This window comes from Oreochromis aureus, linkage group 18 (genome assembly GCF_013358895.1).
Source record: "Oreochromis aureus strain Israel breed Guangdong linkage group 18, ZZ_aureus, whole genome shotgun sequence".
NCBI classification, from domain to species: Eukaryota; Metazoa; Chordata; class Actinopteri; order Cichliformes; family Cichlidae; genus Oreochromis; species Oreochromis aureus.
In genome coordinates, this window is record NC_052959.1 from 9,393,193 (window position 1) to 9,421,173 (window position 27,981).

Here is a 27,981-nt window from a genome sequence, read left to right on the forward strand (position 1 = left end):
GCGTTATCTGATAACTTTTTGTAAGGTGCTGTCGGACTATGTTGTTATGCCAAAAAGTCATTTCCCATATTTAAACCGTTGTAAATGACTTTTTGGCCTATAGTCCATCAAATATGCCTCTCGTGTTTAATAACAAGTTATTTTGAGCCACATCCTGTCACAAGGTAGAAACTGGAGTTTTTCCACAAACTAACGCTTATATATCCTTTATTTATGCAAGGTAAAATGTGTCACTGATATTAAATATGTCTTTTTTAAGACCGATGTGCAGAAACAAATATATCACAATTCTACAGTTATTTTAAGTGGTCAAAAAGTACCAAACTGATAATAATACAGAGCACAGACCTGTTACATCAATGCAAACTCATAAAGATACTTGCAAAAAGGTCTTTTTTTAAACCTTATATTTAACCCTTTTAGAAATCCTGTTGACTACAACCTATTTACAGACATAAGCAAAGATATTAGACATACCTAGGTAAGTCACTTTAAGGGTAGCTATTATTATTTCAAAAGTACACGCATGTACAGATATGAAGTAGCAACTGTTCACACTGAACCACGCGTCTACTGTGAGATAAATCCTGACAGGAGAAATTTGTTGGACGTTTGCAGCACTCTGCAGGTACACAGTAAGACCTCTTCAGTGATTGATACTTTCCTTTAATAAATTCACCCACAATGGGTCCTTGTCTCAATCTGTATTGTCTATAAAGTCCAATTTAACACAAGTAAAGGATTTGCATGTTTTTCGAGTAGAGTTTCATTTTAATTTCATTCCCAAGGTTTGACGGTACTTGTCTTTTTATTTAACTCTGAAATGAGTCATACATAATTTTCTGATAATTACACAAAATGTGTGGAGGACATTTCAAAGTGTATTCTTCATTAGCATCCTTAGCATATAATGTGAAGTACCTCATACTACACATCGTCAGTCTTGTATTGCTGTTTGAGGAGCAAAAGCAAAGAAAAACCTCAATTCAAAATGTTCATCCTTCAATTTTATTGAGGGACTGAAAAAAAAAAAAAAAACCATCCTCTTAGCATGTTGATCAATCCAAGACATGTGTACAACAACCTGTTGCCTTAATCCGCACACCTTAATGTTCATCATCAACCAAAGCACAGACCACATCTCCGTGTCGAGGCATTCCCCGTCGCCAGGAATTGGGGCAGAGGAAGTTTTCCTGCAGTGTTCCTCTAAGGCTCAATGCATGGTGATATCAGCACTTGATGAACTGGTGCGTGACCTCATATATTCCCACAGACTCACTAATTTTCTCATCGTAGTCGGTCCAGTCCTGAAATGTTTTTGTTTTTAAAAACATGAGCAAGAGAAAGAACTGTAGGGATTATTTGCAGATAAAGTGCAGTGTTTTTCACGAGTTCAGTGAAGATAAATGAAAGAGCACGCTACCACAGGAAATCAATCACATATCAGTGAATCAGTGAATTGTATCCTGCTGTGCTAAACAAACAGCTGAAAGTCTGCTAAAGGTCAACTTTACTTTCTCACAGTGAGCGATTCGTTTCTCCTGCGCTTACTTTTTCTAGCAGGTTGATTTCAGGAAACGGTGTTCCAGACTCTGCTCCTTCTGCAGCGAAGCCAGCCTGGAGGAGGGGATTACAACAAGTCAAAGTCACGCCATTATCACAGTGTTACCTAGAACACACTACCAGATAGCATAGAAAGCAACAGCTTCATTACATAACATAAAAGATAGAGAGAAAGAGGTTCTTGCAGGGTTGAACCCTGACACACTGTCACAGCAAACAGCACTGGTGTGCTGGACATGTGCTCTACAAAGCAAGCCCAGATTTGGCCGATTACCCTCTCCAAACGTTTGTGACATCCTTTTACCTGAATCTCACCAAACTGGGTCAGAGTTATGGCATACTTATTTAGAATAGACGGCTAGCTTGGTAAATTGTAATAAATCATACCCTGTGAAGAAATAAGCCTCACAAATGTCTGACTGTCCTTGTTCTCCTTTGCTGGATAAACAATAAATCTCCCACATGAGATGGTCTGACAACCAGGAATTTTTTTTAAGCCTCTGTTCACAGCTGGCGCAGCAATAGTAGTTACTTATTAACCCAAAAACTCCTATTTTAAAGTTTGGGCTAAAAATATTGTAATCTCAATTTTTTTTTATTACATTGTTGTAATAAACGGGCAAAAAGGTGATCCATCAAAAACCTTTTTTCATACAGGATAAAAATGAACCGACATCACCTAACATCTGGATAACAGTTCTGGTGGAGAGTGGATCTGGCTTCATGGATGATGACACAATCTGGGTTTTATCCCCTCCAGTTCATATGGACAGTTGTGGAAATAGGACAACAAAGATTCTCACTTGTGGCTGGAAATCAACGGGCTCCAGACCTCGACACTCGAACTGCACCATCGTCTTGAAGGTTTCGCTGTTCTCGGCCTTCAACCCAGCAGACACGACGCAACATTAGAGAAAGAGAAACTGAAATACAAACCTGAGAACTGATCGTGGACGTTTGCTTACATTGTAAGGTGTGATTGTGTCTCCCAGAATATCTGTAAGGAAAAAGATGACATTTCGTAAGCTTTTAACTCCGCAAATTAAGACAAGATGAGCCAGATGTCATGTCACGGCCTACCGATGGAATTTTCCCTGGAACAGAGTTTACACTTCTGCACCATGCTGGCGCTCCCTCGTCCTCCCTTGAGTGGCACACTCTCCTGTGAAGGCAAACACAAAGTACAGGTGGTATATTATATACGTGCAATTCTCTAATAATAACAATACTAATAATACTAATAATACTAATAATAATAATGTTAAACTGAATAGAAAAATCGCCCTTTCTTCCTTACCACCAGAGTTACATACTGCCATTTATCTGGAATTTCTCCACAGTTTCCACACTTGAGCTAAATTTAAGGCAAAACAAACAACAAACACATAAATGATCTTTTAAAAATAATGTTTACATGTTTCGTTATTTAGTGAGTATGTGTCAGCATTGAACATGGTTAAATTAAGGAAATGATCAAATATTAGCAGAGAGGAAAAGTGGATGATATTTTATTATGGATGAAAACAGTTTAGCATATTAGCTTCTCTTACCTTCAGGAACCAGCGGAAATCGTCCCCCAGTGGTCTAACACTGGTGACGTTCTCCAGGGTGGCTTTAAACTGCAGTCCAAATTTCTGCCATGCACAGGACAGAATAGGTGGTTAAAACTAACATAATAAGAGCAGAAATTACCCCAGAGACACGCAGCACCAGTACGTACCACCATCTTGACGCTTCCCCGCTGACAACTTCCTGAGGCATTCAGGACACCTCGTAAATTCTAACTTCCAAACCATTGACAGCTATTTTATAGTTTGCCTTTTTTCAGTTCATCTCAAAACAAACAGGGATGAATGCACCATGCTTGCAGGTGACTAATAAACTAAAAATAAATAATCTTTTACTACGTATATGCTCATTTTGTTGTCTAAAATGAGGCACTTCAGCTGTTGTTTCTACTAAAATTTTGCATTAAGCTCAATTACAAAATCTTTCGGTTCTGATGGCCGTCAGAATTTCTTCAGAACTATATCAAAAACAGTATCGAAGTACATTTTAAATCACCAATGCTAAAGCAGGACGGACTTGCGCCATCTACCGGATGTACCAAAGACAATATGAACCCTCAGTTTCTCTGTGAAATGCATTTAAATTGTTAAAATAATCACAAAGCTACATAAACCTCATCAGTTTATTAACCGTTCAAATATAAATCACCAAACAAATCATCATCAATTCATCATACAGTACAAATCTTATGGTACAAATTATTTAAGCACAACATTAAAAAATGGATCCAGCTGTGTTTTTTTTGTTTCTTTATTGTAACCTTTTCATAGTGGAAACTGCAAGTGTGAATACTTACTAGACATTTTAACCTGAGGCATCTTCACAGAGGCATTGTGGTGGATCTTGGTGGTTAATGGCCACACACCTGGGATAAGTGGTATTGCTGTACCTGGCATTTCAAATCCATTGGTATCAACCTGAGTATATACATGCCAGCTCGAACTCGACACAACTCATTTGTCCATGTGAACGTGAGCAAATTCTAGAAGAGGGAAGAGTATAGAAAAGCATTTCACAGATTTGAACACTTTGCTCACAAACCAAAGTCTGTGCCATTCAAGATGCTAGGATCTGTATGAGCTTCAGTCATTACACGTGAGCCATTTAGACAGGACACCTAACCCCATAATTAACAGTTGCACTAGACATAGTAATCCGAGCACTCAGTTGAACCCTCTGGCATTTGGCTTCATTGATTTGCTAGTCGTGTTATTCTGCACGTAGCAACTGGTACTGGAAAATAAAAAAAAATGTGTTTCTTCTGTTACAGGCATACAAAAGGTGTGGACACTACAATACACTTAACACAAATGAGAAAAATTAGGAACTGAATGAAAATTGTTGGAGACACTCCCAAGATTGTCAGTGCAAATCCAGCCAGAGTGCACCTGATTCATCACTTGTCTAACTCACGTTCCTTTCAGAACCCTAAACATGTCATCAGATTCCCCCCAAGGGGTTCAAGTTTTATCAGACATAAGAGAAAAAAAAAAAAAAAAAAAAAAGGGGATTCCCCAATTTTATTCATTTACAGCATGAACTTTAACGGAGCAGCAGGGGATACATAAAAAGAAGGAAAGGGAAAAAAGGAAAAAAGAGGCAGGGGTGAAATGCATGGGATCAATATTTAACAAATGGTCTCATCGCAACAAGAGCTCATCTTTACCCTCATGACAAAATAAAAATCAAATCCTTACAGTTACAATGAAATAACCAATAACATAAGAGTAGTCATGATAATAAAAGGCATTTCAATTCTCTTTGCATTTCTTCTTCATCTCTTAAATACAGTGATGCCCACGGGCATTATTTACAACACCCCACACCCCTCTCCCTTCTGCGAAGAGAGGTGTGACGGGGTCAGTGAGGCCGGCTGCTTGACTCGGAGGTCCGCCGCTGCCGCGGAGTGCTGTGGCCGTTCGTGCAGCCATTGTGACGTTTGCTTGGTCCGCCGTTGAGAATGTCTTGGATGTGCTGTACTATCAAGTTGATGGCCACTGAAGGAGGAAATGGAAAGTTTGTTAAAGACCTCGAGATGCTGTGTGGCAGAGGTGTGTTATTTGTATCTCACTGGAGCGAGTGATGAGCAGGAGTAAGCGCGAACATGTGTTTGTTTTGCCTCGCATGTGCAAACTCAAGCACAATCCAAAGGACAAGTTAAACATGTTAGTTATTTGTAGGTTAAGATGTCACAATAACAATCACTGAGGCCTTACCAAGATTATCTGCTCCTCGTGGAATAATGACATCTGCATACTTCTTCGTCTAGTAGAAATAAGAAATATTCTTATGATTAAAGCGCCCAATACAGCAGCTCAAAAATATAATATGGAACAATTATTTATTCTAAACAAGTACAAAGCGCTCTCTATTGGGCAAATATTAGAGTGGCAATAATATTTCTTGTTACCAAAAAATAATTGCCTGTATCAGTGTTAAAACTAGAATGGTGTCAGTCCTGGTTTAGTGTCTCAACAAGACAAGACAGGAGCACTCACAGGTAAACAGAACTCCTCAAAGGCCGGCTTCACAAAAGTGATGTACTGACTGAGCACTTGCTCCAGGTCTCTGCCACGTTCACTGATGTCTCTCAGAACTGAAACAGAGACACAAAGCACATATGAGACATGTTATACATTTAGACATGAAAAACAAAAGTATACCAATGTAAAAAAGAAACAAGAAACAGAAACACACACATACTATGTTATGATAACAGACAGTCCACATGTACTTTTGAAAACCAAAAGTACTTTAACACTGCACTTAAGTGACAATCGTTACACCAGTTGTGAGTAGCAACCCAAATCACGCTATACACCTCGACGCGACAGCCGTGTGTCGGGATCTGTGTCAACAAACAGCTTCATCTGGAACAGATCTCTGATTTCCTGCGAGTAGAACATGAGGATGCCCTCAAACAGGACCACATCAGCCGGATACACCATAACAAACTCGTCTTTCCTGGAACACACAGAAAGGTGCCTCTTCTCTGTGAGCGACTGCATTTACACGCGTGTCAAAACAAATTTAAGCATATTACACAATCGAGTTACACATCAAATGCTTTATTTGTTTAACTGCATAAAGCCTCTGTTGTGCTTCTATGATCACATGATGGCCAAATTAAACAGCATGGTAAACAAAGAGGCGCTCACCTGGAATGAGTGACAAAGTCATAAACTGGGATCTGGACAGCTTTCCCCTGAAGGATCTGTCTCAGTGTTTGCATGATCAGCTCGCTGTCAAAGGCATCTGAGGTCAAGAGAAGGAAAACCAAAAAATGCTCAGTTACAATTGGTCACACTTTTAACCTCCATCATTACAGCTCAATGTGCACCCACAGACACGTGGCACCGCTCCCCGCACGTTTGGTAACCCAGGAATCGCTTTGGTATAACATGTGTTGTGTTCAGTCTGAGCCTGGCAGCAGCTGCCTGAGGACGGCTTGCTGATGGTGCAGATTTAAAATCAGCCCAGAAAGGAAGCAAGACCCAGAGGGTGAAAAGCCTGACTCCAAAAGTGGAGCCCTACTTTTGCCAAAAATATTTTAAGACTCAACATGATAAAGCCGCATAATCACTTTTGAAAAGTTCAATGTATTGCTGCCAATGTTCTGTGTCATTTAACATTTTTTATCCTCCAGTTGTTTAACTGTAATCCACTTTGGACTGTATGTGCACATGAAAGATGCCATTTAGTTAATACAATAAGCCAGGTAAAATTACCTAGCCACTAAAACCTGTAACATGTAGCAAAGATTTAACGTGCATCATACCTGGATGATCAAAGTTAAACTGGCCCTTGAGTGCCTTGGCTTTCTGCTCCGGAGTCAGCACCTTGTAAAAACTGTCCTGGCTGAGGATCGCCACCTGCCGCTGATGGTGGTCAATCTTATTCTGTCCCAGCAGCTCCATGATCTTCTCACACACAGATGACTGTGGAAATGATCAAGAACATGACTGTCAGGAGAGTGCACCAATATGACTGCTGAAAACCAGTATCAGCCAAACATCAGCATGGGGCAAGAATTTTACACCTGCTACATCCCATGTGGGCTAAATATCAACCCACATAGATTAAGATTTTAGATTTAAACCTATAAATAACCTGGGTGAGTAACCTTCCTGCATCACGTTTGCAAACTGCTATAGGCAAATTGCCCTGTGGCCAACCTTTTTTGTCCTCACTGACCTCCCAAACTAAAAGAATCTCATGCCCAATGCTGACAGGGCATTCCCCCACTGCCTGAGGCTCTGCTTCCTTTTGTACCCATTACACTGTGCTACAACGAATTTAAACAGCCTCACACCGGAGCTGGAAGCTTGGGTCAACGCCCTCACACGGAGTAGTTTCTGATAAAATGGACAAACTTTGAATGTACCCTTGAGCCACCCCAGTGACACAGGGAAGATCATCTACAGCATCACCTTGAAGCTTTAACTTCCAAGTTAGGAGGAGAAATTCAAAAGAAACTTTTTAAATACGCTAAAGGGAAGACATTTTACTTTTAAATATTAAGAGTATGTATGTGTGTGTGTGTGTGTGTGTGTGTGTGTGTGTGTGTGTGTGTGTGTGTGTGTATATATATATAATAAAAAAAAAAAATTTGTATTAATGTTTTCTTTTGTTTTTTTTAAAGAAAAATCATATTCATTATTTTGTTGCCATTACAGGCAGGGGGAGACCTTCAGCAGTAAGGCTAATGAATATGAAAGAAAACTGGTATGTCTTCTAAATATACCAAACGCGGAACATGACATCACTCACACCCTGAGCAGCGTCAACCCGGAAACTGACAGGAAAACACTGACATAATGCCAGCAACAGATGATACGGTTTAAAGAGCCAGAAAGAGGGCCCAAAGGAGATGAATGTACGACGGGCTCACAACAAAGCCGCGAAAAGTAGAATTCACCACCAATTTAATTATCGTTTACCTTGACTAACCCTCGCATTTAGCTAGTCTGTTGTGTCAAATTTGATCACTGGTTTAATTCAAGGAGATTTTTTTCCCCAGTCGCCCACGGTAGAAAACCTCAAATTCATAACAAAGAAATGTGATGACGTCTTTGGAGAAATAGCCACGTCTGTGTTTAAGAGTCAGCGCCACCGTGCGCGCTGGTAAGTTTAGCTCTGCCCACGCGGCTGCTTCTTTGTGCGAGGCTTTTAACGTAACTCGGTCAAATTAAAATAGTCTTCTGCATACAATAAGCTAAGCTAATACTTCTTGAATCGACGTTTTATATATTCATGTTATTTTATATTTTTTTTTTAAAGGCATCTTAAGGTTTCACATATTAAGGAGGGATGAGAGACATCTTTTTCCACAGTGATTTCCGCGCGGGGGCTTTAGTATATTATTATCCAATAAGCCACCATGTAGGATACCGTTATTTAACATTAGCAGTTATCCCGGGTCAAAGGGGGAAAAAATCTGACGTTAAACAACGAGTACTATAAATTTAACGCTGCTAAAATATTATTTATTTGACAGAGATGTGGCTCACACTGTTTACAAACAGAGCCCATCCAGCTTAGAGTTAAGTTAGCACTAGCTATTGTCTTAGATCTCCCGGCACTGCTAGCATGTGATGGAATTTATCGTTAGCTCGGGGGCTAACTAAGCTAACATTATTACCATCCATTGCAATTTTAGTTTATCATTATCAATATTATTTCCGTCTCGAAAAAGAAGAAAATTGGACTAATTAAAGTCAGCGTTCAGCACCACAGACAGAGCACCAATGCGCTAAACTATTGTGAACTGTCAATCAAGCCTCACTGCTGCGTCGCTGAAGCCACGAGGTCAGCCGGCGAACTCAGCTGCGAGCATCAGCCGTCAATTAACTCAAAATTCTCAACGTGTCACTACGTGAAACCCGTCAAATTAGCTCACTAGAACGCTAACCTTGCCGCTGGCGGTGCCACCGGAGACACCGATGAGGAAAGGTTGCCGAACAACCTGGGTGTTCTCGCCGCGGTCCCCTAAATGTGTCTCACTGTCTCCAGCCATACTTGTAGTGTGGTGCTCCAGCCGCTGAGCTAGAACGTCGTTTTGATGAAGCTCCTCCCACAACGCTGCCCTTTATTTTAAACAACTGCAATTTTAATTGTATATATTTTTATTTGCTTGTATTTATTAAGAAAGTTTTACAGCCATGCAATAGTTACTGACATTTAATTATGTTTAAGATATGAGAGTATATTCTTAAAGCCGCTTTAAGTGATCGACAGTGAAACTATCCAATCGTATAGTACACTCAGACGCCACTGGCCGGTTAGCGCCGATTGGCTCTCGGCTGCAATTTGGCCCGCCCCTTGATGAATCGTCAGAAAAGTGCTGTAGTAATGGCAACGAAACACGATATTCTCAGTTAAGTTGAGATTGGACTCTTCGAAAACAAATTAAACGGCTAATAGGTATGTTTTATCAAAACTTAAATCCAATAATGAAATTTTAAAAGTGACAGTAGAGTGAAAGAGTCGTTAGCACATAACTGTTTGGCGCAGGAGTCGAGTCAGACTCCTTTTTAGATTTTCCAGCGTTATCGGTAAAGTGACGTTAACCCGCATACTGCATGTTTTACAGTCATCAGTGACACTTGAAGCAACGGGACGAGCTACAATATGCTCCGGAGACTCGCTAGTCTCCCTCTGCGGCGGCCTGCAGCTGCTCCTCTGGCTGCGGGAGTGAGGTGCATCTCCTCCGGCTCGGTGGAGATCACCGTCCCGCTTAACTTCTGGGCTGGGAAGAGGAGGACAGGCCCCGAGAAATGCAGCAAGGACAGTGTTTACGAACCTGCAACCGGTAAAACACACAGCTCGTAAATACTGAAAAAAAGTACTGACCCTGCCTTATGACCGGACTTTGGCCATTGCTGTGTGAATATGTATGTCTGGTAATCTTTAGTAGGGGAAAATGATTTTAACGTTACTTTCTGAATGATTAGAGTCTTTTTGTCAAATACACCTCTAAACTTAGTAACTAGTTTTTCAAAGAAAGTAAACTTTCTACACATGTTGATTCATATACTTCGTATCCATTTAGTCACAGATATAGACCAGCAGTCCTGTATGGACAGTTTTATCTCCTCTGTACAGCTTCATTGGAGCAGAACCAAGACATGAAAGCACATCATCATCAGTTAATGATGCCTGATAGTCTGCCTTGTTACTCCTTGCATTACACATTTTTAGTCCAATTATACTCTGATGCTCTTTGAGGCCCGGTCCCTGTTTTTAATTCAGCTCTCTTAACTCCATCTAAGCCAGCACAGAGCCTGCATGCAGCCCCACCATTTATGCATGATTCTCTTTATCTAATCACACTTACCATCGCTGGAAATGAAATTTCCACCTCTAAAGTGTAAGCGAGCCATGAAATTCACAGCACAGTTGCTGTAGGCCAATAATTATTTTTTCCTTCACATCAAAGAACGACTGGAATCATAGAGATGACTGTGCCAAATGGAAACTGTGTGCAACCTGTTGTTTTCATGAAAGTCTGCCTACTTGGACGCTTGAGCTATCTTACGTTCCATGTTGTAGGCCGTGTCCTGTGCCAACTGGAGCCTTGTGGTGCTGTGGAGGTGGATCAAGCTGTGAAGGCTGCCAAACTGGCTTTCGGCTGTTGGAGCAAAATGTCGGGGATGGAGAGGGCAAGGGTCATGATAGAAGCTGCACATATAATTGAGGTGTTTGTTGTTTATATGGGGGGTTTTTTTGGTTTTATTTTTGTTTTGTTTTTTTAGAATGAAGAACAGCTCAACAAAGTTGTTGTTACATCTTGCAAAAGGAAGATCTCATGAGTCACATATTGCACATGCACTGTTTAACATTTAATAAAAACTCCACAATGTTCTCCTTACATCTGTCATTTACTACATCTAATATATTAGATTGCATATGCCCTGATTTTCATGCACAGAGCAACAGAGAGGAGATAGCTGAAATGGAGGTGGTCAATAATGGGAAGTCCATCACAGAGGCCCGTCTGGATGTGGACTCTGCCAGACTGTGTATAGAGTACTATGCAGGACTGGCCAGCACTTTAGCAGGTTGGTATAGCTATCGTATATTTTTGCCATATTTATATGGCTTTATAAATGTCACGTCAGCCTTTGTTTTACCTTGTCAATGCTTCTGTTTTCCTTTATCAAGGCCAGCATGTCCAGTTGCCTGGGGGATCCTTTGCATATACTCGCAGAGAGCCGCTGGGAATCTGTGTTGGCATCGGTGCTTGGAATTATCCCTTTCAGATCGCTGCCTGGAAGTCTGCTCCAGCCCTGGCCTGCGGTATGGGACTCTTCCATGACCAAAATACCAGTGGCCTTTGTTGGTTTGCTACATTTAAGAAAATGTCTTGAAACTCCTGGAAAATGAATCAGTACATTTTCTTAAGAAGTTAGACTGTGGGGTACTTCAGGGCATCTGAAGTTAGGATAACTGCATGTTCTAGCAAATGAACAGCAAGACTATATTTTGTAAGGTCACTTGACATAAACTGCTGTGCTACTAAAACTAAAATGTGTGCGGTACCATCTTTAAAAGTCAGGAATTCATTTGAGCACCAAACAGTTCAGAAAATAATTATAGCATTTCACCTTTAGATAGCATTCCATGGAGACTGATACAACTGAATCTGCAGACTTGACGTAGGATTTAGTGCTTAATAAAAGAATTCAAACAATCCATGTTTTTATTTTTTATTTTTTCTCCATATTAGGTAACTCCATGGTGTTTAAACCATCACCGGTGACGCCTGTGACAGCAGTCATGCTGGCAGAGATCTACGCCAAAGCCGGAGTTCCAGAGGGGCTCTTCAATGTGGTCCAGGGGGGCCAGGAAACTGGCAGCCTCCTGTGTCAACATCCTGATGTTGCTAAGGTGTCTTTTACTGGTAGTGTGCCAACAGGACAGAAAGTACGTGGTATTTTAGACTTCTTGTCACTAGGACATTTAATAGTAAACAATTGGGATTTGTAAATGTCGTGGTAACGATGCTGACGTCTTCTTTATATGTCCTAATAATTGGATGTTTTTCCATTTGCTTTTGTGCCGCAGATCATGGAGATGGCATCTAAGGGGGTCAAACCAGTGACTTTGGAGCTTGGAGGAAAATCTCCACTGCTCATATTTAAGGACAGTGATCTGGAGAACGCTGTGAGGGGAGCTCTCATGGCCAACTTCCTGTCTCAAGGCCAGGTAGTGTATCTTTTTTTTCATATGGTGTTATATTTTAACATCACTCTATGGTTCAGCTTGTGTCTGGTCCACATTGAAGCCTGTTACTTGATAGTGTTGTATATCTGCATCATAGGTGTGCAGCAATGGTACGAGGGTCTTTGTTCAGAAGGATATTCTGCCTGAGTTTGTGAAGGAGGTGGTAAAGAGGACCCAAGCGATCGAAATAGGAGACCCTCTTTTAGAGAGCACCAGAATGGGGGCACTGGTCAGCCGACCACATCTGGATAAAGTCCTGTCTTTTGTTGATCGAGCAAAAAAAGAGGTAAGACTCGCTCAAGGAGTTCTTTTTATTTTGTCAGGTGTACACCAGTAGGATTATGTGCAGCAACTTCAACTTGGATTGCATTGTTACTAGGGCGCTACAGTGTTGTGTGGGGGTGAACCTTATGTCCCATCTGATCCCAAGCTCAGAGGCGGATACTACATGACGCCTTGCGTATTAGGTAGACCTTCTATAAGATACTCTATTCTATTTTCACATTTTGTTACGGTGCTGGAAACTGTCTCCCCCTACTAAATCTGACTGCAACACCACAAGTTTTCTGAAGTCAGTGGATTGAAATCCTTTAGTTTTACCCCTTCATAGGTAACTGCACTGATGACATGATCTGTGTGAAGGAGGAGATCTTTGGTCCAGTCATGTCTGTGCTGTCCTTTGAGACAGAAGACGAGGTGCTGCAGAGGGCTAATGACACTTCACTGGGTCTGGCTGCAGGTGTTTTCACCAGGTTGGTTTGTTATATGTGCAAATTCTCTTTTTTTTTAAACCATGATGGACTTACACTTGTTTGAAGAATCCACATTTAAAGCTACAAACTAGAGTCCCAGTGTATCACATACACATATAACACATACAAATCCCTAATCCCTCAAACAAAGTCATCTACACTCAGTGGGTCCTTTCTTTCCCATGCTTCAGCTCTCCAGCATGTTTCATGTAGTTGTTTGTTCATGTGGTTGTTTTGGCGAAACCTTGCTGACAAACAACCAAATGATCGCGTTTGTCAGCCTCTGCTTTGGCTTTGCTGTCTGAATTTATTTATTTTAAATTTGTCTTGATGCATTCTCAATCATCCAGGTAAGTAAATCTCCAAAAGTTGATTCTGTTCAAAACGCTACGTCCAGATGAACAGAATCAACTTTTGGAGATTTTAAATTTGCTTTTATGCGTGTTCTGCAGGGATGTGAGGCGAGCCCATAGAGTGGTTGAACATCTCAAGGCAGGCTCCTGTTTCATCAACAACTACAACATCACTCCTGTGGAGGTGCCTTTTGGAGGTTTCAAAATGTCAGGTACACTCTAGTTTTCAAGCTGGCCAGGAGCTAAATGTGACTGGCAAATCATTACTTTGTTGTTTTTTTTAATTAATCAAACTCATAAGTAATTAACTGAATAACTCAGATCAGTTTTATACCTGGAAAAATACATCATCTGACAACTACAGTAAGTACATTTGTGACCCTGATGTTCCCCAGGTATAGGGCGGGAGAACGGCCAGGTGACGATCGAGTTTTACTCCCAACTGAAGACTGTGTTTGTGGAGATGGGCGATGTAGACAGCCTCTTCTAGACCACCCAGCCACAGGAAGAGCTGTTCACTGAGACAGAGACTCTAGATCAGGAAATCTCCCATCAGTCAAGGAAAAACTATCAACTGTTTGTGCTCCAAATAACAACTAACAGTCTTTGATCAATGTGCTCAAATCATCCACACTTTTTTTCTAATTTACAGGAAAATATAACACATTGTAGGCACTAAAACTGCATTCTGAACCAATTCAATCTAATTTAAACTCTTAGCTTTGTGATTTAAATCTAAATCTTGACTGATTTCAGCTACTTGACTGCAAATGAGTTTCATATTGAGTTTCATGCTTGGTTACCTTTTTTGGCCATTTATGTAAATGAGACGATTCTCAATGTATTTTACGCATTTGCACAACAATGTTTACAATCAAGCTTTATTTTATTAACTATACACATGAAACTATTTTTGTACACTTAAATGAAAACCTAAGTACTTTTATATGAATTATGAATGTTATAGCGTGTCGTGTGAAATAAAACTACAACAGCAAGGTCTGGGTAGAGTGAACTATCAAAGGAACCTGTCTAATACATTTGATAACATGAATTGTAAAATAACATCACACTAAAATGAACAGGTTGTTCACACATCTTTTGTCTTGTTGGTTAGATTCTTCTTTTCTTTCTTGTAAGATTTCTGGCAGCTGCAGTCCTCTAAAACACACAAAAAGTACACAGTTGGAAAATTAATAATTATTATTAATTAAGCTCGAATATGTTATGATTTCTTAGACTTTGTTACAGTCTAGTACCACTGTACCTTTGCCATGGGCCGCCTTGGTTTCTTAAACTGTGCAGACTCTGTTTAGAGGAAAGTCAGCAGTGTAAGTCTTTTGTTCAATTTTATGTTTTGTTTTGTTTTAGGGGGAGGGGTTAAACAGCAGCAGCACATCCAGGGTAGGCGATCAGTTTTCCCAAGGGGAACACATGAGAAACTGGGACTGTTGTGGAGGGCTACATCTATTATGTGAACTTAATTCTGCTCAATATAGATTTTATCTGCCTTCCACAACAGCCCAAAGTTCTACAACAGAGTATTCGGGCCACGTTAAGAAAAAAAATATTATTCACTTTGAGAATAAAATTGAAATGTGAAGATACAGGCTGTTGTTTCAAGCTAAACAACTCCCACGGCTGTTATACCCGATGCCCAAAAATGCCTTTGTAGAGGAGTTGGTGAAAAAACTTGATCAGCTATCTTATTGTGGCTTATGACACAGCTTACGTCCTCTTTAATGCAAGAATGTGTAACCATTGATATCCTTGCTTTTCTAAATTGACGGGCATGTCATTTTGCATAAATCCAGACAACCTTTCTGAGTTTGCGTGGTTTTTCCTTTGATCAGATGAGGCTTTCTGCACCATCTCTTCAACGTCCTTATACCCATCAGCACACTGTGTTTATGTGCTAAAAGAGAAATAATTTCCTTGCTGTTAAAACCAGTTCTGAAGTATGATTTCAGTCATTCATCATGCAGAGAGTGTAGCAGCTGTGGCAGACTTGAAACAACAGCTTTAATCTTCACATTTTGACTTTACTCTCAAAATGATTTTTTTTTCTCTTAATATAGCCCCCAATACTCCTTTGTACAGTTCTCATGTGGGTCCTCGGGAAATATGAATCACCCACCCCTGATAGACTCACCGTCTTCAGAAGGTAGATCCTCTCCATCATATATTTTCTTGTGAGGATTCTGTAACCAAATGTTTAAGAATATTATCATAAACTGCCTGTTGCATTTGTAAACAGGATTGAGACTGTTATAAAGATATCGTCCAGTATCTTGATGCATTCTCAATCATCCAGGAAAGTAAATCTCCAAAAGTTGAATCTGTTCATCTGGACGTAGCGTTTTGTGGGAGAAAAGTTTCGTCACTTGGATGAGTGACGAAACGTTTCTCCCACAAAACGCTACGTCCAGATGAACAGATTCAACTTTTGGAGATATCATCCAGTACTTAAACAGCCCCCTTTCTGTAGCCTACCTTCTCAATTTCCTTCTCTGAAAAAGCCCCCTGAGAAACCTGCTTAGTCTCCCCCAGATGATTTCCTTTCTGAAGTTTCTCCACCCGATCCTGTTCTGCTGACACAGCTACTTTCAAGGTGTGAAAGGGCGTCTCCACCTCACCAACCCTGAAGTTCACGGCCACGCCTTCAAACCACAGACTGTCACACTCCCCCTCCTTGAAACCAGGTGGCTGGTAGTCAGCAGGGGTGACTTTGAAAGAAGAGCACAGTATAATATTTTTAGTTTTTAGTAGGAAAATTCTTACACTGAGACTTTAAAAGTAAGTATCCTACTCTCATCATAGTAGTAGAGCTTCATGGTCAGGTAGACGTTGCTGGGGAGGGCGTCCAGGTTCTGCATAAGCAGAAAGAGCTTCCTGATGAGAAGCACCAAAGCCTTTTTGGTGTCGTCCATGGTCACTTGCATCTTTATACCGTTGTTCCTTTGGTTGCACAGATGTTATATCAGCCTCAGCCAGTCAGCTGGGTAGGGCTCAGTCTGTGTGGCATGCTTAAACTTATTCCTACCTGAGTATGTCCATCTCTGGTCCCTTTGCACTGTATGTGAATTTGAAGTGGTAGGACTCAATTATCCGCTGCAAAGTAAGACAATGATTCATACGTTTTTTATCATTTCTGATCAGGCCACATGCTGCTGTAATTTAAATATTCAGTAATTTAACAGAACTTACATTGGGTTCATCAGGATCAGCGCAGACCTGGATTGTAACAATCGTAAGTTTTAGACATGTCTATGTAACCGGGAAATTGTCTCTTTCATGTTACATATACACTTACCCCAATGAACACAAGCTGGAGCTGTCCAGAGAATAACATACAAAATAATAAAAGTAACAAAAATATTAATGGCACCGCACATTAATTATTACATATTTCAAGAGTTGAACGATAGCTCGACTTACGTATTGTTTCTCTAATGCATCAAAACAGCCCATCAACCTGAACAAAACAAATTAGGACACTTGCAAATATTAATCAGGGTAATAAAACTCTCCTTCTGTACATCCTCTTAGCATTAAAGCAGGGATTTTATATTTACCATTTCACAATTTTGGCTGCACCAGGAGTGTTGCAGTTTTCACGCAAGATTTTGATGCAAAAATCTGGCAAAACAACAAAAAGAAAACAGCCTTTTATAGTCAGTGATTAAAAGTAGTAAGACAGAGATTTGTTGGCTTCACATTGATGATTTGAATCTCTGGTAACACCACATCCCAAAAATGCTCATTAGAGGCCACTGGAATACAGTGAACTCATTGTTATGTACGAGTTTGAGATTATTTGAGTTTTGTGGTACGAACATACGTCAGAAACTATACTAGTAAGTAAGCTGTGGCATTTAAATTTAGCACACAATAATACAAGGGAGGACGGATCCATTCTTTCATATTGCTTAAGCTAAATTCTGAACCTACCACCTGAAATTATCAGACCAGGAAACGTTTATAATTGAATAGGTGTACTATACCTTATGAAGTATCTATTAACTGTACAATTTTTCACCGAATACTGATTTTATTAAACTCCTAGCAAGTGTCCTGTCCAATAGTTTCTCTGAATGTTCACCTTCCAGATATCTGGATCTGTAGGCATCCTCTGGGAAAATGCCCCTGAGATAGGTGATAGAGGAGACAGCCACGACCATCATCCTTTTGACAAAGAGCAAAGACTCCTGCGCAGATTTAAAGTCCTGCGGGAATAACTCCGTCCACTTTAATAAAAGAAAAGAAAGGAGAAAACATGTTCACAGTCATATCATGGCCACAAGATGTCGCCATTGACTGCCTTAAACATCTTCCAGCACAGATACGTCAAACGGGAACTTAGAAATACAAAGACTGAGTAAAAAAAAACACCTAAAATATGGCATTTTTATGTGGTGAATTCAAACCTCGGCAGTTTCCTCCTTATTCTTCTTCATGCACATCTTCCCAGCTGCCATTTTTTCCTTCTGTACTTTGGCCGGAGGTTAGCTAGCTAGTACTACTAATCAATAAACGAGCTAGCAAGATAAACAAACAATATTAAATTTCGCCAAAGTATTCTTCTTAACAAAGCTCTTATGCGATTTTTTTCAGCGTTGTTTCGGGAAGCTTATTACCACAGTGAGCAGGTAAGAAAGGAGTTATAAATAATTAGCTGGGACCAGGCAGGTGTGTGTGGGGGGGGGGCGGGGACCTAGCGATCCTTTTTCCCGCCCAAAACATGGCGCACTAGGTATTGGTTCAGTTTTTCTTAAATAATGTTCGTACAATAGGAAATCAACAAGGTCAGTAAAACTAACCTTACTTTAAAAAAAAAAAAAAAATTAAATTGTTAAACCATAAAAAAGTTTTTAATTTTTCAAATCCTTCATAGGTGTATTTATTCAAGTCAAATACATTAAGACTAGACCAGGAGCGGCAGAACTGGCCTGTAAAGGTTCCAGTCCAACCCACTGGAATGTTCTGGAAAATGTGAAGAAGGACATAGATTTTGGACGTGAAACTGTATTGTTAAAGGTTTTACAGCTTTTATTACTGATAAAGACCTGTCCTATGGTCATTCATACTACACTAAAGTAATAAGTGATACATAAACAATACAAAAACACAGAAAATACCCTGTTTTTATTATCTAATTTCACAATGGTTCCATGCAAGAAAAAAAGACATTTTCTGTGAATTATGAACTACTTTTCCGGGTAAGACTGAGACATACTGTTGAAAATGCAATTATTTTTCTTATATAAAGTGGGATTAAAAGTGTAGTCATAGTGGGTTGCCCGTATATAAATGGGCTGTATGTAGCCCACAATGTAAAATGAGTTTGACATCCCTGATGTAGACCAGTAGGCATGGCCATTACAGGTACTTTTCATTTGCCAGCTTTACATTAACTGGATAAGTATGGTGTAACAATTATAAATAATAAATATATCCTTGTGTCTTTTAGACTAGTAAAAAAGAATATGTAATAGAGAAGTTCAGTGAATCCAAAACACTTAACCTGAACATAGCATTGATTTTACTACTTTTTCATCCCTTTTCATCCCATGACAAATTCAAAGTGTCTGCTGTGAAGTCTGTTGAAAAAAAAAATTTGATTCATTGTTAACTTAGACTGGCATTTTCAGTTGTTTGGACAGTTGGTGTTAAAGTTTATGTGGATAAACTGTGCCGTAATCAAACAGCTACTATATTTTAATAATGTGTGACACAGATGTAAGAAAACTGACAATGAAGAAAAAATGCCAACTGTTGTTTGCTTTATTAAAGATCTTCATACATGGACATAATTCAGCATTGGCCTGTTTTTGTTGTTTAACCGTGTGTTATAACTGTTCACTGAGGTAACAGATGCAATAAATATAAAGGAATCATAGACTCTCTTGTGCTATTGTGAAATTTATAATGTATCTGAGTAAACATACATCATTCCAAAATATTCATCATGTGCTTAACAATACCATAAAAAGTCGTGTAAGCGTGATACATAAATACATAATAGGCAGGTGAATTTCTACTTAATTTCAATGAAATGCTTCAAACAGTTTGGTCCTTTGTGTGTAACAATAATGGGGAATGACATGAGAGAACAAACAGACATTTGGCTCTGTCAGACAGTAAATACCGCATACATAATTGCTGTGTTTTTACACAATTACATACTTTGGTCTAAGTGCACTGTTCACGCTACACACAACAAAACACAAACAGCACATCGACTACAAAAGCTGGCTCACTCGTCCACAGGCACAACGGCTTCAGTAAATATTGTTCGAAATGTAATCACAAAATGAAATCTCCAACAGCAGATAGCAGACTCCGGCCTTGGGCTTATTACTGCTTGGAGAAAAAATCTTTGCTCTTCTGGACGTCAGGTTTGATGGTGTCGCTTCCTGGTTTCCAACCGGCCGGGCAGACTGAAAAGATAAGCCTATAATGAGTCCTGGCTGGTAGATGAAATGAAGGTGTGCCAAAATGACACACATGTTACACCTTAAAAATAAACCAACTCTGTTCTGCGTGCAAAAACAGGCAACTAAAATGACAGTCTGCCAGATCATGATACATTGCGCTGATAAGAGTGCAAACCTTTGAATTTAAATAAGCCTCTGTGGTCTTTGCACTCTCTGCCACACATTATTTCTGAAAAACCATTAGCTAGTTTAAATTCAAAAGTTATAATTTGGTAAAAAGCTGATTTTCACTGCAAGTAAATGTGAGCTGTAGAAGGCAGGGTGAGAAAACAGAATTTAAAATCAAGACCCAGAATGCAGACATTACATGGGCACAGCAGAGCACCATACCTTCTCCGTGCTTATCTGTGAACTGAAAGGCTTGAACCAAACGCAAGGTCTCCTCAACAGAGCGTCCGACCGGGAGGTCGTTTATGGTGATCTGCCTCAGGATACCCTTGTCGTCAATGATGAATAGACCCCTGTAATAAAGAGAATTATCAGCTCCTAGGTCTCCTTTAAAAATATTAAGACCAGCACTTTGAGGACTCCACATTATTAGACTCACCTGTAGGCGATGCCCTCATCCTCTTTCAGGACCCCGTAATCTTTGGAGATGGTGCGCCGTGTGTCAGACACCAGGGGGATGTTCATGGTACCCAGACCACCCTGCTTACGTGGTGTGTTGACCCTGCACAGTCACCAAAAGATAGTATGAGGACTTAATAAAAATGAATATGGTCACTGTGGATGTGTAAAATACAAAGCTTTTTAAATACCAAGCGAAATGGGAGAAGTGGGAGTCCACTGAGGCGGCGATGACCTCACATCCAATCTTCCTGAATTCATTGGCAGCATCACTGAAAGCGATTATCTCAGTCGGACAAACAAAGGTGAAATCCAGCGGGTAGAAGAAAAACACGACGTACTTTCCTGTACCGAAGCATTAAAAAAACACCAATGAGACTAGTAAATGCATCACTTTAATTAATTCTCATCTTTTGTAGTGTAAATGAATCCCTGCTGAATATGCTGCAGGATCACAAAACAATGAATCATAGAGAGGAGGACCATCAAAGCATGTCAAACAGAAGGTGAGACGCAGGTTGTCCTTTACCTCTGTAGTCTGACAGCTTCAGATCGTGGAACTGTCCATCCGGCATCACCGCTTTGGCAGTGAAATCAGGGGCCGGCTTTCCAATTTGTGCATTGCCTGCAGACATCTTGAATCTGATTGGATTACAGAAGAAGAAAGCAGTCGGTGTTACACTGTGCTGTTTCTGTGTGCATAAGGTCTTCCTCATTTGCAGAACAAGGAAATGTTTCTGTTACGTGAAACACCCACCAACACTGTTTTATGTGACTAGCACCTCTTCACTAGAATATATATATATATATATATATATATATATATATATATATATATACATGTGTGTTATTTTTTATGTTGTATGTATGTACCATCACAAAAAACAAAAACTTTACACCGGTTCTCCTCTCCTGCTAAATTACCCAAATGGTGTTTTATCCGTCCAAAGGGCGTTTGTGAAAGTAGGAAGGAAAATCAAAATCTAGAAAACAGGATTAAATAAATCCAAGAAGAGAAATTTCAACTACAGGAGAGATTTTTGGAAGCACAAAATGAACACTTTGAATAAATGCACAATTTCTCATGAACAAACAAGACCAACAAATTAAAAATACGCAATACCAGCAGAACATTCAGATTATAAATGAAGGTTGGGGAATAATGTTTGGTCAAGCACGGCAGCAGATTATAAATCTGATGAGAGAAAACAAGAACAACAGCACACAATTAAGAGAAATGTCCTACCAGCTTCAAGAAACAGAAGCTATAGTAGAATCTCATACAGTGGCACTGTAGACATTTACAGATAGCAAGGACCAGAGTCAAGGTTCGCAAGAGCAGTTTATACTGGAAACCCTGAAGTAACAGACCACAGACACGTGTGAATTTTGCTGTTTTGTGAATATGAAAGGCACAGGAATATATATACAATTTCCAGTGCACTTTTGTTGTTGTGTTCAAATACCAGAAGGAATTCAATAAAACAAGAAGACAAAAGACAAAAGTAAAATTCTCTCCTTTTTCTGGTTCGGGTTTGGTTTTAAATCCTTATTTGTGTCATTTAACCTACATTAGTTCCTTTAAACTTAACCTAAGTTTCCTTAAGTCAATATTAGTCAGCTCAGTTCTAAGTTTAGTCCAAATCAAAAAGAAGAATAAGCAGTTCTGAAGGTCGCGCTTCACTGGGAGACGATGGAGGCAACATGGGAGGCTTGGCCACTTGGTTGGTGGCGAGCTTGGAAGGAGCAGGACCGGAGCGCAGACCGCAGGCACGGACCAATCAGGACCCACCGGCTCAGGCTCAGGTGCTGGCATTCGCTGCCCCGGACCTTTGGGCTCTGGACAGGGTTCAGGACTAGACCATGTGGTGACCTCTGGCCCGGTTTCAGAACCAGGACCAGACGGTGCAGAGACTTCTGGCTGGCATGGAGCAGCACCAGATTGCTCAGGCTGGGGTGGGTGGGGAACACAGCAGGCTCCACTGGTGACTGAGGCTGATGCTGAAGCCTGGCCACTCTCTCCCTGGGAACAGGAACTGGTGAAGGGACAGGCTGGACCCTAATTGCCCTGACTCTGGGAATTGGTCCAGGGACAGGCTGGGTCCTAGTCGCCCAAAGATTTTAAACATACTGGCTGTGAGACTCATGATTTCCCAGAAACTGGAGGATTGACTGTACTGGGGTGAGGCCGCAGAACTAAGCCTCATATCCCTTCTTCTACCACATCTTCTGCCTTTCACCTCGAGTGGGATACGGGCAGCGGTGATGGGGGTGGGCAGATAGACAAAGAGGCTGGAGAGTTAGTGGCAGATGACAGCCTAAACCCACCAACTGTTATCGTTGGGGAACTGAGCAAAGGGAAGGCAGTAACAGTTGCAGCTTGGATGCTACAAGCACCCCCTAGAGCCAGGGTATGCCGAGCTTCCTCCCTCGTCAACTCACCCAGATAGGATGCCTGTTGCCGATCCTTTACTAAATCTGCTGGGTCCATTCTGTGGTCACGTCATACTGTCAAGGGGTGCTGTGTGTCAGGTGAAGAACGGACCCAAAACACAGGAATCCTCAGACAAACGTAAACCCAAAATGCAGCTTTATTAGATACCAAGGTGGCAGCCTACAAGGAGGTGTAGCGGCTCTACTCTGAAACCTTCCCAAATGACTTAACTGCTCATCCTATCGCTAAAGCAGAGTTCATCTGCTATTTGGAGAAAACTAATTTTGGCTGCTTGTATCGACAATCTCATTCTAATAGTGTTAACAAAAAGATGAGGCCTAGATTAAAAGATTTAAGGCGTTTCTCAACAACAATGCACCATCTAGTGGTAGAAGGCAGCATAATAATTAGGACACAATAATTTGCTACCATTGGATACAGATTAAAATTTTAATTTTAACAGTTAGATTATATGACTAGTAAGTCTGGTAGCGACTAGTCACAACAACGACAATTAGTTGGCTAGGCAACTAGTGGTGCACATCCCAAGTATAAATCTTGCCACAATCAAAGTAGTTACAAATGAATCTTTTAGTCAACCAACCAGCTCAGTTTAAATACACTTATCACTGACAAGGTCCTTTAAACAATGTATGCATTTCTTGATGCATGCTCAATAATCCAGGTAAGTAAACCTGAGTGATATGATGTGTGGAGCTTATGACACAGAAAATAGTCAATGAAGTGAAAACAAACCACCTTTTTTTCCTAACCCTAAATGGCATTAGATGAAGTAGTCCTAAATCTACAACACTAAAAATGCTTTAGTTTCAGCTTCTCCGACATGAGGATTTGTTGTTTTTCTTTATCCAATGCCAGTGTTAATAACCAATATATAACCAGTATGTATAGGTTGTTCAATATGTGCCAGTAGAAAAGCTTAGAAACCTAACAGATGCTGGAGATAAGTTATGTTAGCAGGTTTCTTTTTCCACAGAGCAAATCTAGCTGTGGTTTCCACTGTCTGTGGCATTTTTACAGTCAGCAGCTGTCTTCTTCTTTTTCTTCTTCCTCTTCTTTTGGCAGCTCCCTTTTAAGTCTTCCTTTTAACTATACCTACTGTGTATATAGACACAATATTAGCTAATATATTAATACACTCAAAAAAAAAATATGTACACCCAAAATGCAGACCTTAAGTAATGTGATTGCATGTAAATCTTCCATGTAATGTGTTACATAAGTACAATGTAAAACATTACATTTGGTGAAATTTGGTTAAATAAAATGCACTTTATTGGTATGCATTCATTCAGTTTATACCAGGCACATTTCTCTAATGATTAATTATTGGAATGAATAAACCTTTGATTTTATATATTTTAGTTGCTTTTTACTCAAAATGATTGCTTCATGTTTATGAGGGCAAAAAAAGTGCACTCGCATTTTCTTTATTTGTGTATTTTATTTAACCCCCCTCTTTATTAAAGCTCGAATCTATACACACACACACACACACACCTACACATATATATAAATCACTGTGAACACAGTGGAATAGAACAATAACACAAAAATGAAAAAATTACAAACCGTTTAACTGTATACGCTTGTATTATAGTGAAGTGTATAATTAAAGGCACATGGCAGCTCACCACCTCAGCTCAAACAGCTATTATTGGGCGCACACTACATTAGGTGGCAAAAACATAAAACCGCAAAGCACTTCCACTTCGATTCTAATGTGTTTCCTTATATAAATAGTTACACCTGTTTTCTAACTCTTCTTTCGCAATATAGCCTCCATCTTCAGGGATTAAACCACCTGGGTTAGCTGTGTGAGTTTGATTTGCAGCTGTAGCAAAAATCTCAAATATTTCCTTGACTCTAGAATAAACCACACACGGGCTCTTTCTTTCGTTCACTGAAACGGAAACAAATTATCAACGAGCCATCCCTTTCTCCGAGTTTCTGAAAGCTATTTTTTTCACATGTGAGAAAAACCCACTTGTTGAAATATCGCTTCAGCTTCGGCTACACAACTGCAAACTTCACAACCAATAAGGAAAAATGTCCTTTTCAGGTGAAAACTCTAAAGAACACAATTACATGTTCGTTAGTGTCACATACCTCACTTTTTTTCTTCACACCACACAGTCACGGCCCACGAAGTGCAGGAGGTAAGACACTCGGGCTCCGGGGGGAGATTTATAAAACGACTCACATCTCGCGATAACTGCGCTCAGAACGTGAACTGAGGCCACTTCAGTCAGTCCCTTGAGATTGTGAAGCTTCCACTTATGTAGCATGACTTTGCATTTTTCCCTCGTTTCCTCACGACTTTTCTGGGAATCCACGCTCTTGTGAAACCCAGAGGAGGAAGAGATAAAGGCTGGCCTCCAGGAAATAACCTCAAGATTTTGCTTTTGGCGTTAAAGTTGTTTAATAATCTCAGAGGAGCTAACCCTCTGTGTTTGAACTATCCCCATTCACTGTAATACACTGACTTATTGATGTAAAACTAAAAATAAATAAATAAATAAATGAACAGGTGTCTAATGGCTGGCACTTCCTTAATCCAGGGGTCATATGAGGTTCCATCATAAGACAGCAGGATGTGCTGCCAATCCATTGTCACTATGAATAAGCAGTATATAATAGCATCATATTACTCTTTCAGCTTCACCTTACTTCTGCTGCCTTTTTTCTCATTACCAGTAATTTGCAAAGTAACTTACTAGCTCAAGAAACTAGTGATATTCAACCGATGGAGCATTTTTTTCTAATTGTCTGTGGACTCATTTCAATGAGGGCTAAGTTCCTCTTTTTCTTTTAAGTAGAAATAACACTTCCCCTAGAAAACAATAGTAAATAGGTAGAACAAATTCAGTATACTTGTTTTATACCGAGTACAATAAATTTGTTCACGATTTAGGTTTCGACTACATATGATGTGTTTTAGAAGCACTTCCTTGAAGTCTGGACTTGCCTTTAAATTATTATTGCGACATCTTATTGCTTCTATCCAGTGAGCTGCCAGAAGGTATTTTTCTTTCTAATTTCCTCATCACTCCCACTAGATTTACTGAATAACTCTGCTGTCTGTATTTTCTGTAGTCTTGTGAAGAGGAAGTTGATACGTTTTACTTACATTTCTAAGCAAGTCCATTTAGGTAAAAAAAAAAAAATGCCCAGTGTTAAATGATGTGGATAAATAATAAGTAATAAACTATGAATGAACTATTGTGGGTCACCTGTTTGTCTCTCAGGGAGATTAAATAGAAGCTAGGGTCCAATTTTTATTTGAACATGGTGAAGAGGTGCAGCGTGGGCAGCATATTAAAATGATTGTTAAGCCAAACCACTTTCTTTCAAACTGCATTTGTCAGAGCCTTTGCAGAGGATGAGTTTTCTGTGTGCCTTTTAACTTAAATTTTCAGACTCTATGGGACTGTTACTAACACCTAGGAGAGTTACCTGGGGTACCAAGGTGTAATCTAATTACACCAAAGTATTATTTACATGTGACAGCAAACCTTGTGTGTAACAGTTGCTATAATTCAGGAAGAGAAAAAAAAAATAAAAGGGAAGAGAAACCGGTTTCACAAATCCAGACAGTGGTTGATTTTGAGTTGGGGGTTTTTCAGCTATAGTAGACCTTTTTCAGAGCAGTCATTCTTTTATATGAAAAAGCAAAGACAGGTGTTAATTATGACATTAATTCAAACTCTACACCCAAATAATTCAATCTAGTTTTATATTTATTTATTTTATATATTGCACTAAATCACACAAATAGTTGCTTCAGGGCACTTTATATTATAAGGTAAATACATTTCAGTGATACAGACAAAACTCGAACAATTACACAATCCCCCTTTGAGCACGAACGTGGTGGCAGTGGTGAGGAAAAACTCCCTTTCAACAGGAAGAAGCCTTCAGCAGAAGCAGGCTCGAGGAAAGAAGTCCAATCTGTGCTATTGTTAACACCTGTTTACCTATTTATTCATGCCCCAATAGTGTACTGAAAAAAGTGTATTGTCTCCTGTTTGGGAAACCTAAATGAAATAATGTTTTCTCTCACACTAGTGCCAGTGCCCTAAGCATTTTGGCTAAAACCTTCTGAGTACATATATCATTAAATTCATTTTTAAACTCAGGAAACCAACCACAGTGTGTGTTTTTTCTTCTTCTTTCTATTCTTCAGGTTACGTTAGTTCACCTCAGTCAACCTACAGAGGCTGCTGTCAGTTCAGCCTCTTGCTGTCACCGAGCAGTGTCTTTGCACACTGTTACCATGGAGCTCCATCAAGGGCTAAATAAGAGGGGAGGGCCTACAATAACCTCCTGTTAGAAGCACTGCGGTGGGCTAATGATCAAACACTGCGCTGTGTTCATCTCCTGTCTCACAATATGCCCATAATTAGTGCATCTGCTCCCCTAGTGATTCCAAAGCAGCTGGATGTTTGAAGGGCTCTCACAGAGCTCTCATCCCAGCTTCATTCAGCCGTGCCAAATAACAAAACAGCTGTTGCAGTCACAGATGTGACGATGGACTGAAAAATGGCTTCAAATGATTGGTGCTTTTAATCCACAATTAGTAAATTAGTACAGTTTAGTAAAGCTCATTTAGGGTTATCTGGCTTTATTGGCAGACTTTGAGGAAAGAAAAGCTTTTCTAGTTCTGCTACTTCCAGTGACTCAGAATCAGGGCATAGTATTAAAGAAATACATTGAAATTCATTTGATCTTCCTTAGTGAGTTAGATGAGAAGATTATTAGCTTGTGCGATATGTAGGTGGATTCAGTACTCACTTAGCTTAGCCACCTACAAAGACAGGATACAGGTGGAAACGGAAAGTATTGCTCTGTGTAAACAAAACTCAAACTAGTAGTATCACTAAAGCTCATACATGACCACTATATACCTTTTTGTATATAATTAAAGTACTTTTTACTGTTTTTAAAACTGAATAATCCTATTTCATCCAATATTTTCTTTTGTTTTTGTCTAAAAATAT

At 39.8% G+C, this 27,981-nt stretch overlaps 5 protein-coding genes across 5 annotated transcripts; 1 reads left to right on the plus strand and 4 right to left on the minus strand.

Annotated features, from left to right (window-relative positions):
* Nucleotides 1-282: 282 nt before the first annotated feature.
* Nucleotides 283-3,327, minus strand: czib (CXXC motif containing zinc binding protein). The gene is made up of 8 exons (XM_031754864.2): nt 3,284-3,327; nt 3,114-3,197; nt 2,861-2,917; nt 2,644-2,725; nt 2,529-2,560; nt 2,367-2,444; nt 1,552-1,617; nt 283-1,307 (listed from the first exon to the last, which is right to left on the minus strand). Exons 1-8 carry the CDS (start codon nt 3,287-3,289, stop codon nt 1,230-1,232), a joined length of 483 nt encoding a protein of 160 aa, XP_031610724.1. The 5' UTR covers nt 3,290-3,327; the 3' UTR covers nt 283-1,229.
* A 413-nt stretch (nt 3,328-3,740) lies between these two features.
* Nucleotides 3,741-9,198, minus strand: uck2b (uridine-cytidine kinase 2b). The gene is made up of 7 exons (XM_031754823.2): nt 9,044-9,198; nt 6,911-7,070; nt 6,291-6,387; nt 5,954-6,096; nt 5,631-5,728; nt 5,349-5,397; nt 3,741-5,129 (listed from the first exon to the last, which is right to left on the minus strand). The coding sequence occupies exons 1-7, from the start codon at nt 9,146-9,148 to the stop codon at nt 4,993-4,995; spliced, it is 789 nt and encodes a 262-aa protein (XP_031610683.1). The 5' UTR covers nt 9,149-9,198; the 3' UTR covers nt 3,741-4,992.
* Nucleotides 9,199-9,389: 191 nt separating this feature from the next.
* On the plus strand, nt 9,390-14,176 carry aldh9a1b (aldehyde dehydrogenase 9 family, member A1b). Its single transcript, XM_031754835.2, has 12 exons — nt 9,390-9,555; nt 9,725-9,943; nt 10,684-10,829; nt 11,063-11,192; nt 11,296-11,430; nt 11,861-12,057; nt 12,199-12,339; nt 12,455-12,643; nt 12,737-12,824; nt 12,968-13,109; nt 13,562-13,674; nt 13,858-14,176. Exons 2-12 carry the CDS (start codon nt 9,763-9,765, stop codon nt 13,950-13,952), a joined length of 1,557 nt encoding a protein of 518 aa, XP_031610695.1. The 5' UTR covers nt 9,390-9,555; nt 9,725-9,762; the 3' UTR covers nt 13,953-14,176.
* Nucleotides 14,177-14,325: 149 nt separating this feature from the next.
* zte38 (zebrafish testis-expressed 38) lies at nt 14,326-18,145 on the minus strand. Its single transcript, XM_031754836.2, has 12 exons — nt 17,890-18,145; nt 17,565-17,709; nt 17,038-17,101; nt 16,901-16,937; nt 16,776-16,796; nt 16,670-16,696; nt 16,506-16,573; nt 16,272-16,420; nt 15,956-16,188; nt 15,615-15,663; nt 14,730-14,770; nt 14,326-14,623 (listed from the first exon to the last, which is right to left on the minus strand). The coding sequence occupies exons 1-12, from the start codon at nt 17,938-17,940 to the stop codon at nt 14,576-14,578; spliced, it is 933 nt and encodes a 310-aa protein (XP_031610696.1). The 5' UTR covers nt 17,941-18,145; the 3' UTR covers nt 14,326-14,575.
* A 1,083-nt stretch (nt 18,146-19,228) lies between these two features.
* Nucleotides 19,229-25,229, minus strand: prdx1 (peroxiredoxin 1). Its single transcript, XM_031754839.2, has 6 exons — nt 25,091-25,229; nt 21,056-21,168; nt 20,718-20,871; nt 20,507-20,629; nt 20,290-20,420; nt 19,229-19,902 (listed from the first exon to the last, which is right to left on the minus strand). The coding sequence occupies exons 2-6, from the start codon at nt 21,159-21,161 to the stop codon at nt 19,820-19,822; spliced, it is 597 nt and encodes a 198-aa protein (XP_031610699.1). The 5' UTR covers nt 21,162-21,168; nt 25,091-25,229; the 3' UTR covers nt 19,229-19,819.
* Nucleotides 25,230-27,981: the final 2,752 nt, after the last annotated feature.

Bases quoted from the DNA above. Each gene is read 5' to 3' on its own strand.
- aldh9a1b (XM_031754835.2), top strand. From the start codon at position 9,763: ATGCTCCGGAGACTCGCTAGTCTCCCTCTGCGGCGGCCTGCAGCTGCT. The intron at 11,193-11,295 runs GTTGGTATAGCT...TCCTTTATCAAG, and splicing joins ACTGGCCAGCACTTTAGCAG to GCCAGCATGTCCAGTTGCCT. The intron at 13,675-13,857 runs GTACACTCTAGT...GATGTTCCCCAG, and splicing joins TGGAGGTTTCAAAATGTCAG to GTATAGGGCGGGAGAACGGC.
- uck2b (XM_031754823.2), bottom strand. From the start codon at position 9,148: ATGGCTGGAGACAGTGAGACACATTTAGGGGACCGCGGCGAGAACACC. The intron at 6,097-6,290 runs GTGAGCGCCTCT...TGTGTGTTCCAG, and splicing joins GACTTTGTCACTCATTCCAG to GAAAGACGAGTTTGTTATGG. The intron at 5,729-5,953 runs GTGTATAGCGTG...TCTCTGTTTCAG, and splicing joins CACACGGCTGTCGCGTCGAG to TTCTGAGAGACATCAGTGAA.
- prdx1 (XM_031754839.2), bottom strand. From the start codon at position 21,161: ATGTCTGCAGGCAATGCACAAATTGGAAAGCCGGCCCCTGATTTCACT. The intron at 20,421-20,506 runs GTGAGTCTAATA...TCTTTATTACAG, and splicing joins GATGAGGGCATCGCCTACAG to GGGTCTATTCATCATTGACG. The intron at 19,903-20,289 runs GTATGGTGCTCT...TTATCTTTTCAG, and splicing joins CACAGATAAGCACGGAGAAG to TCTGCCCGGCCGGTTGGAAA.
- zte38 (XM_031754836.2), bottom strand. From the start codon at position 17,940: ATGGCAGCTGGGAAGATGTGCATGAAGAAGAATAAGGAGGAAACTGCC. The intron at 17,710-17,889 runs GTTTGAATTCAC...CTTTTATTAAAG, and splicing joins ATAAGGAGGAAACTGCCGAG to TGGACGGAGTTATTCCCGCA. The intron at 16,189-16,271 runs GTAGGATACTTA...CTTCTTTCAAAG, and splicing joins GCTCTACTACTATGATGAGA to TCACCCCTGCTGACTACCAG.
- czib (XM_031754864.2), bottom strand. The intron at 2,445-2,528 runs GTAAGCAAACGT...GCTGGGTTGAAG, and splicing joins ACACAATCACACCTTACAAT to GCCGAGAACAGCGAAACCTT. The intron at 1,308-1,551 runs GTAAGCGCAGGA...AAAACATTTCAG, and splicing joins AAATCAACCTGCTAGAAAAA to GACTGGACCGACTACGATGA.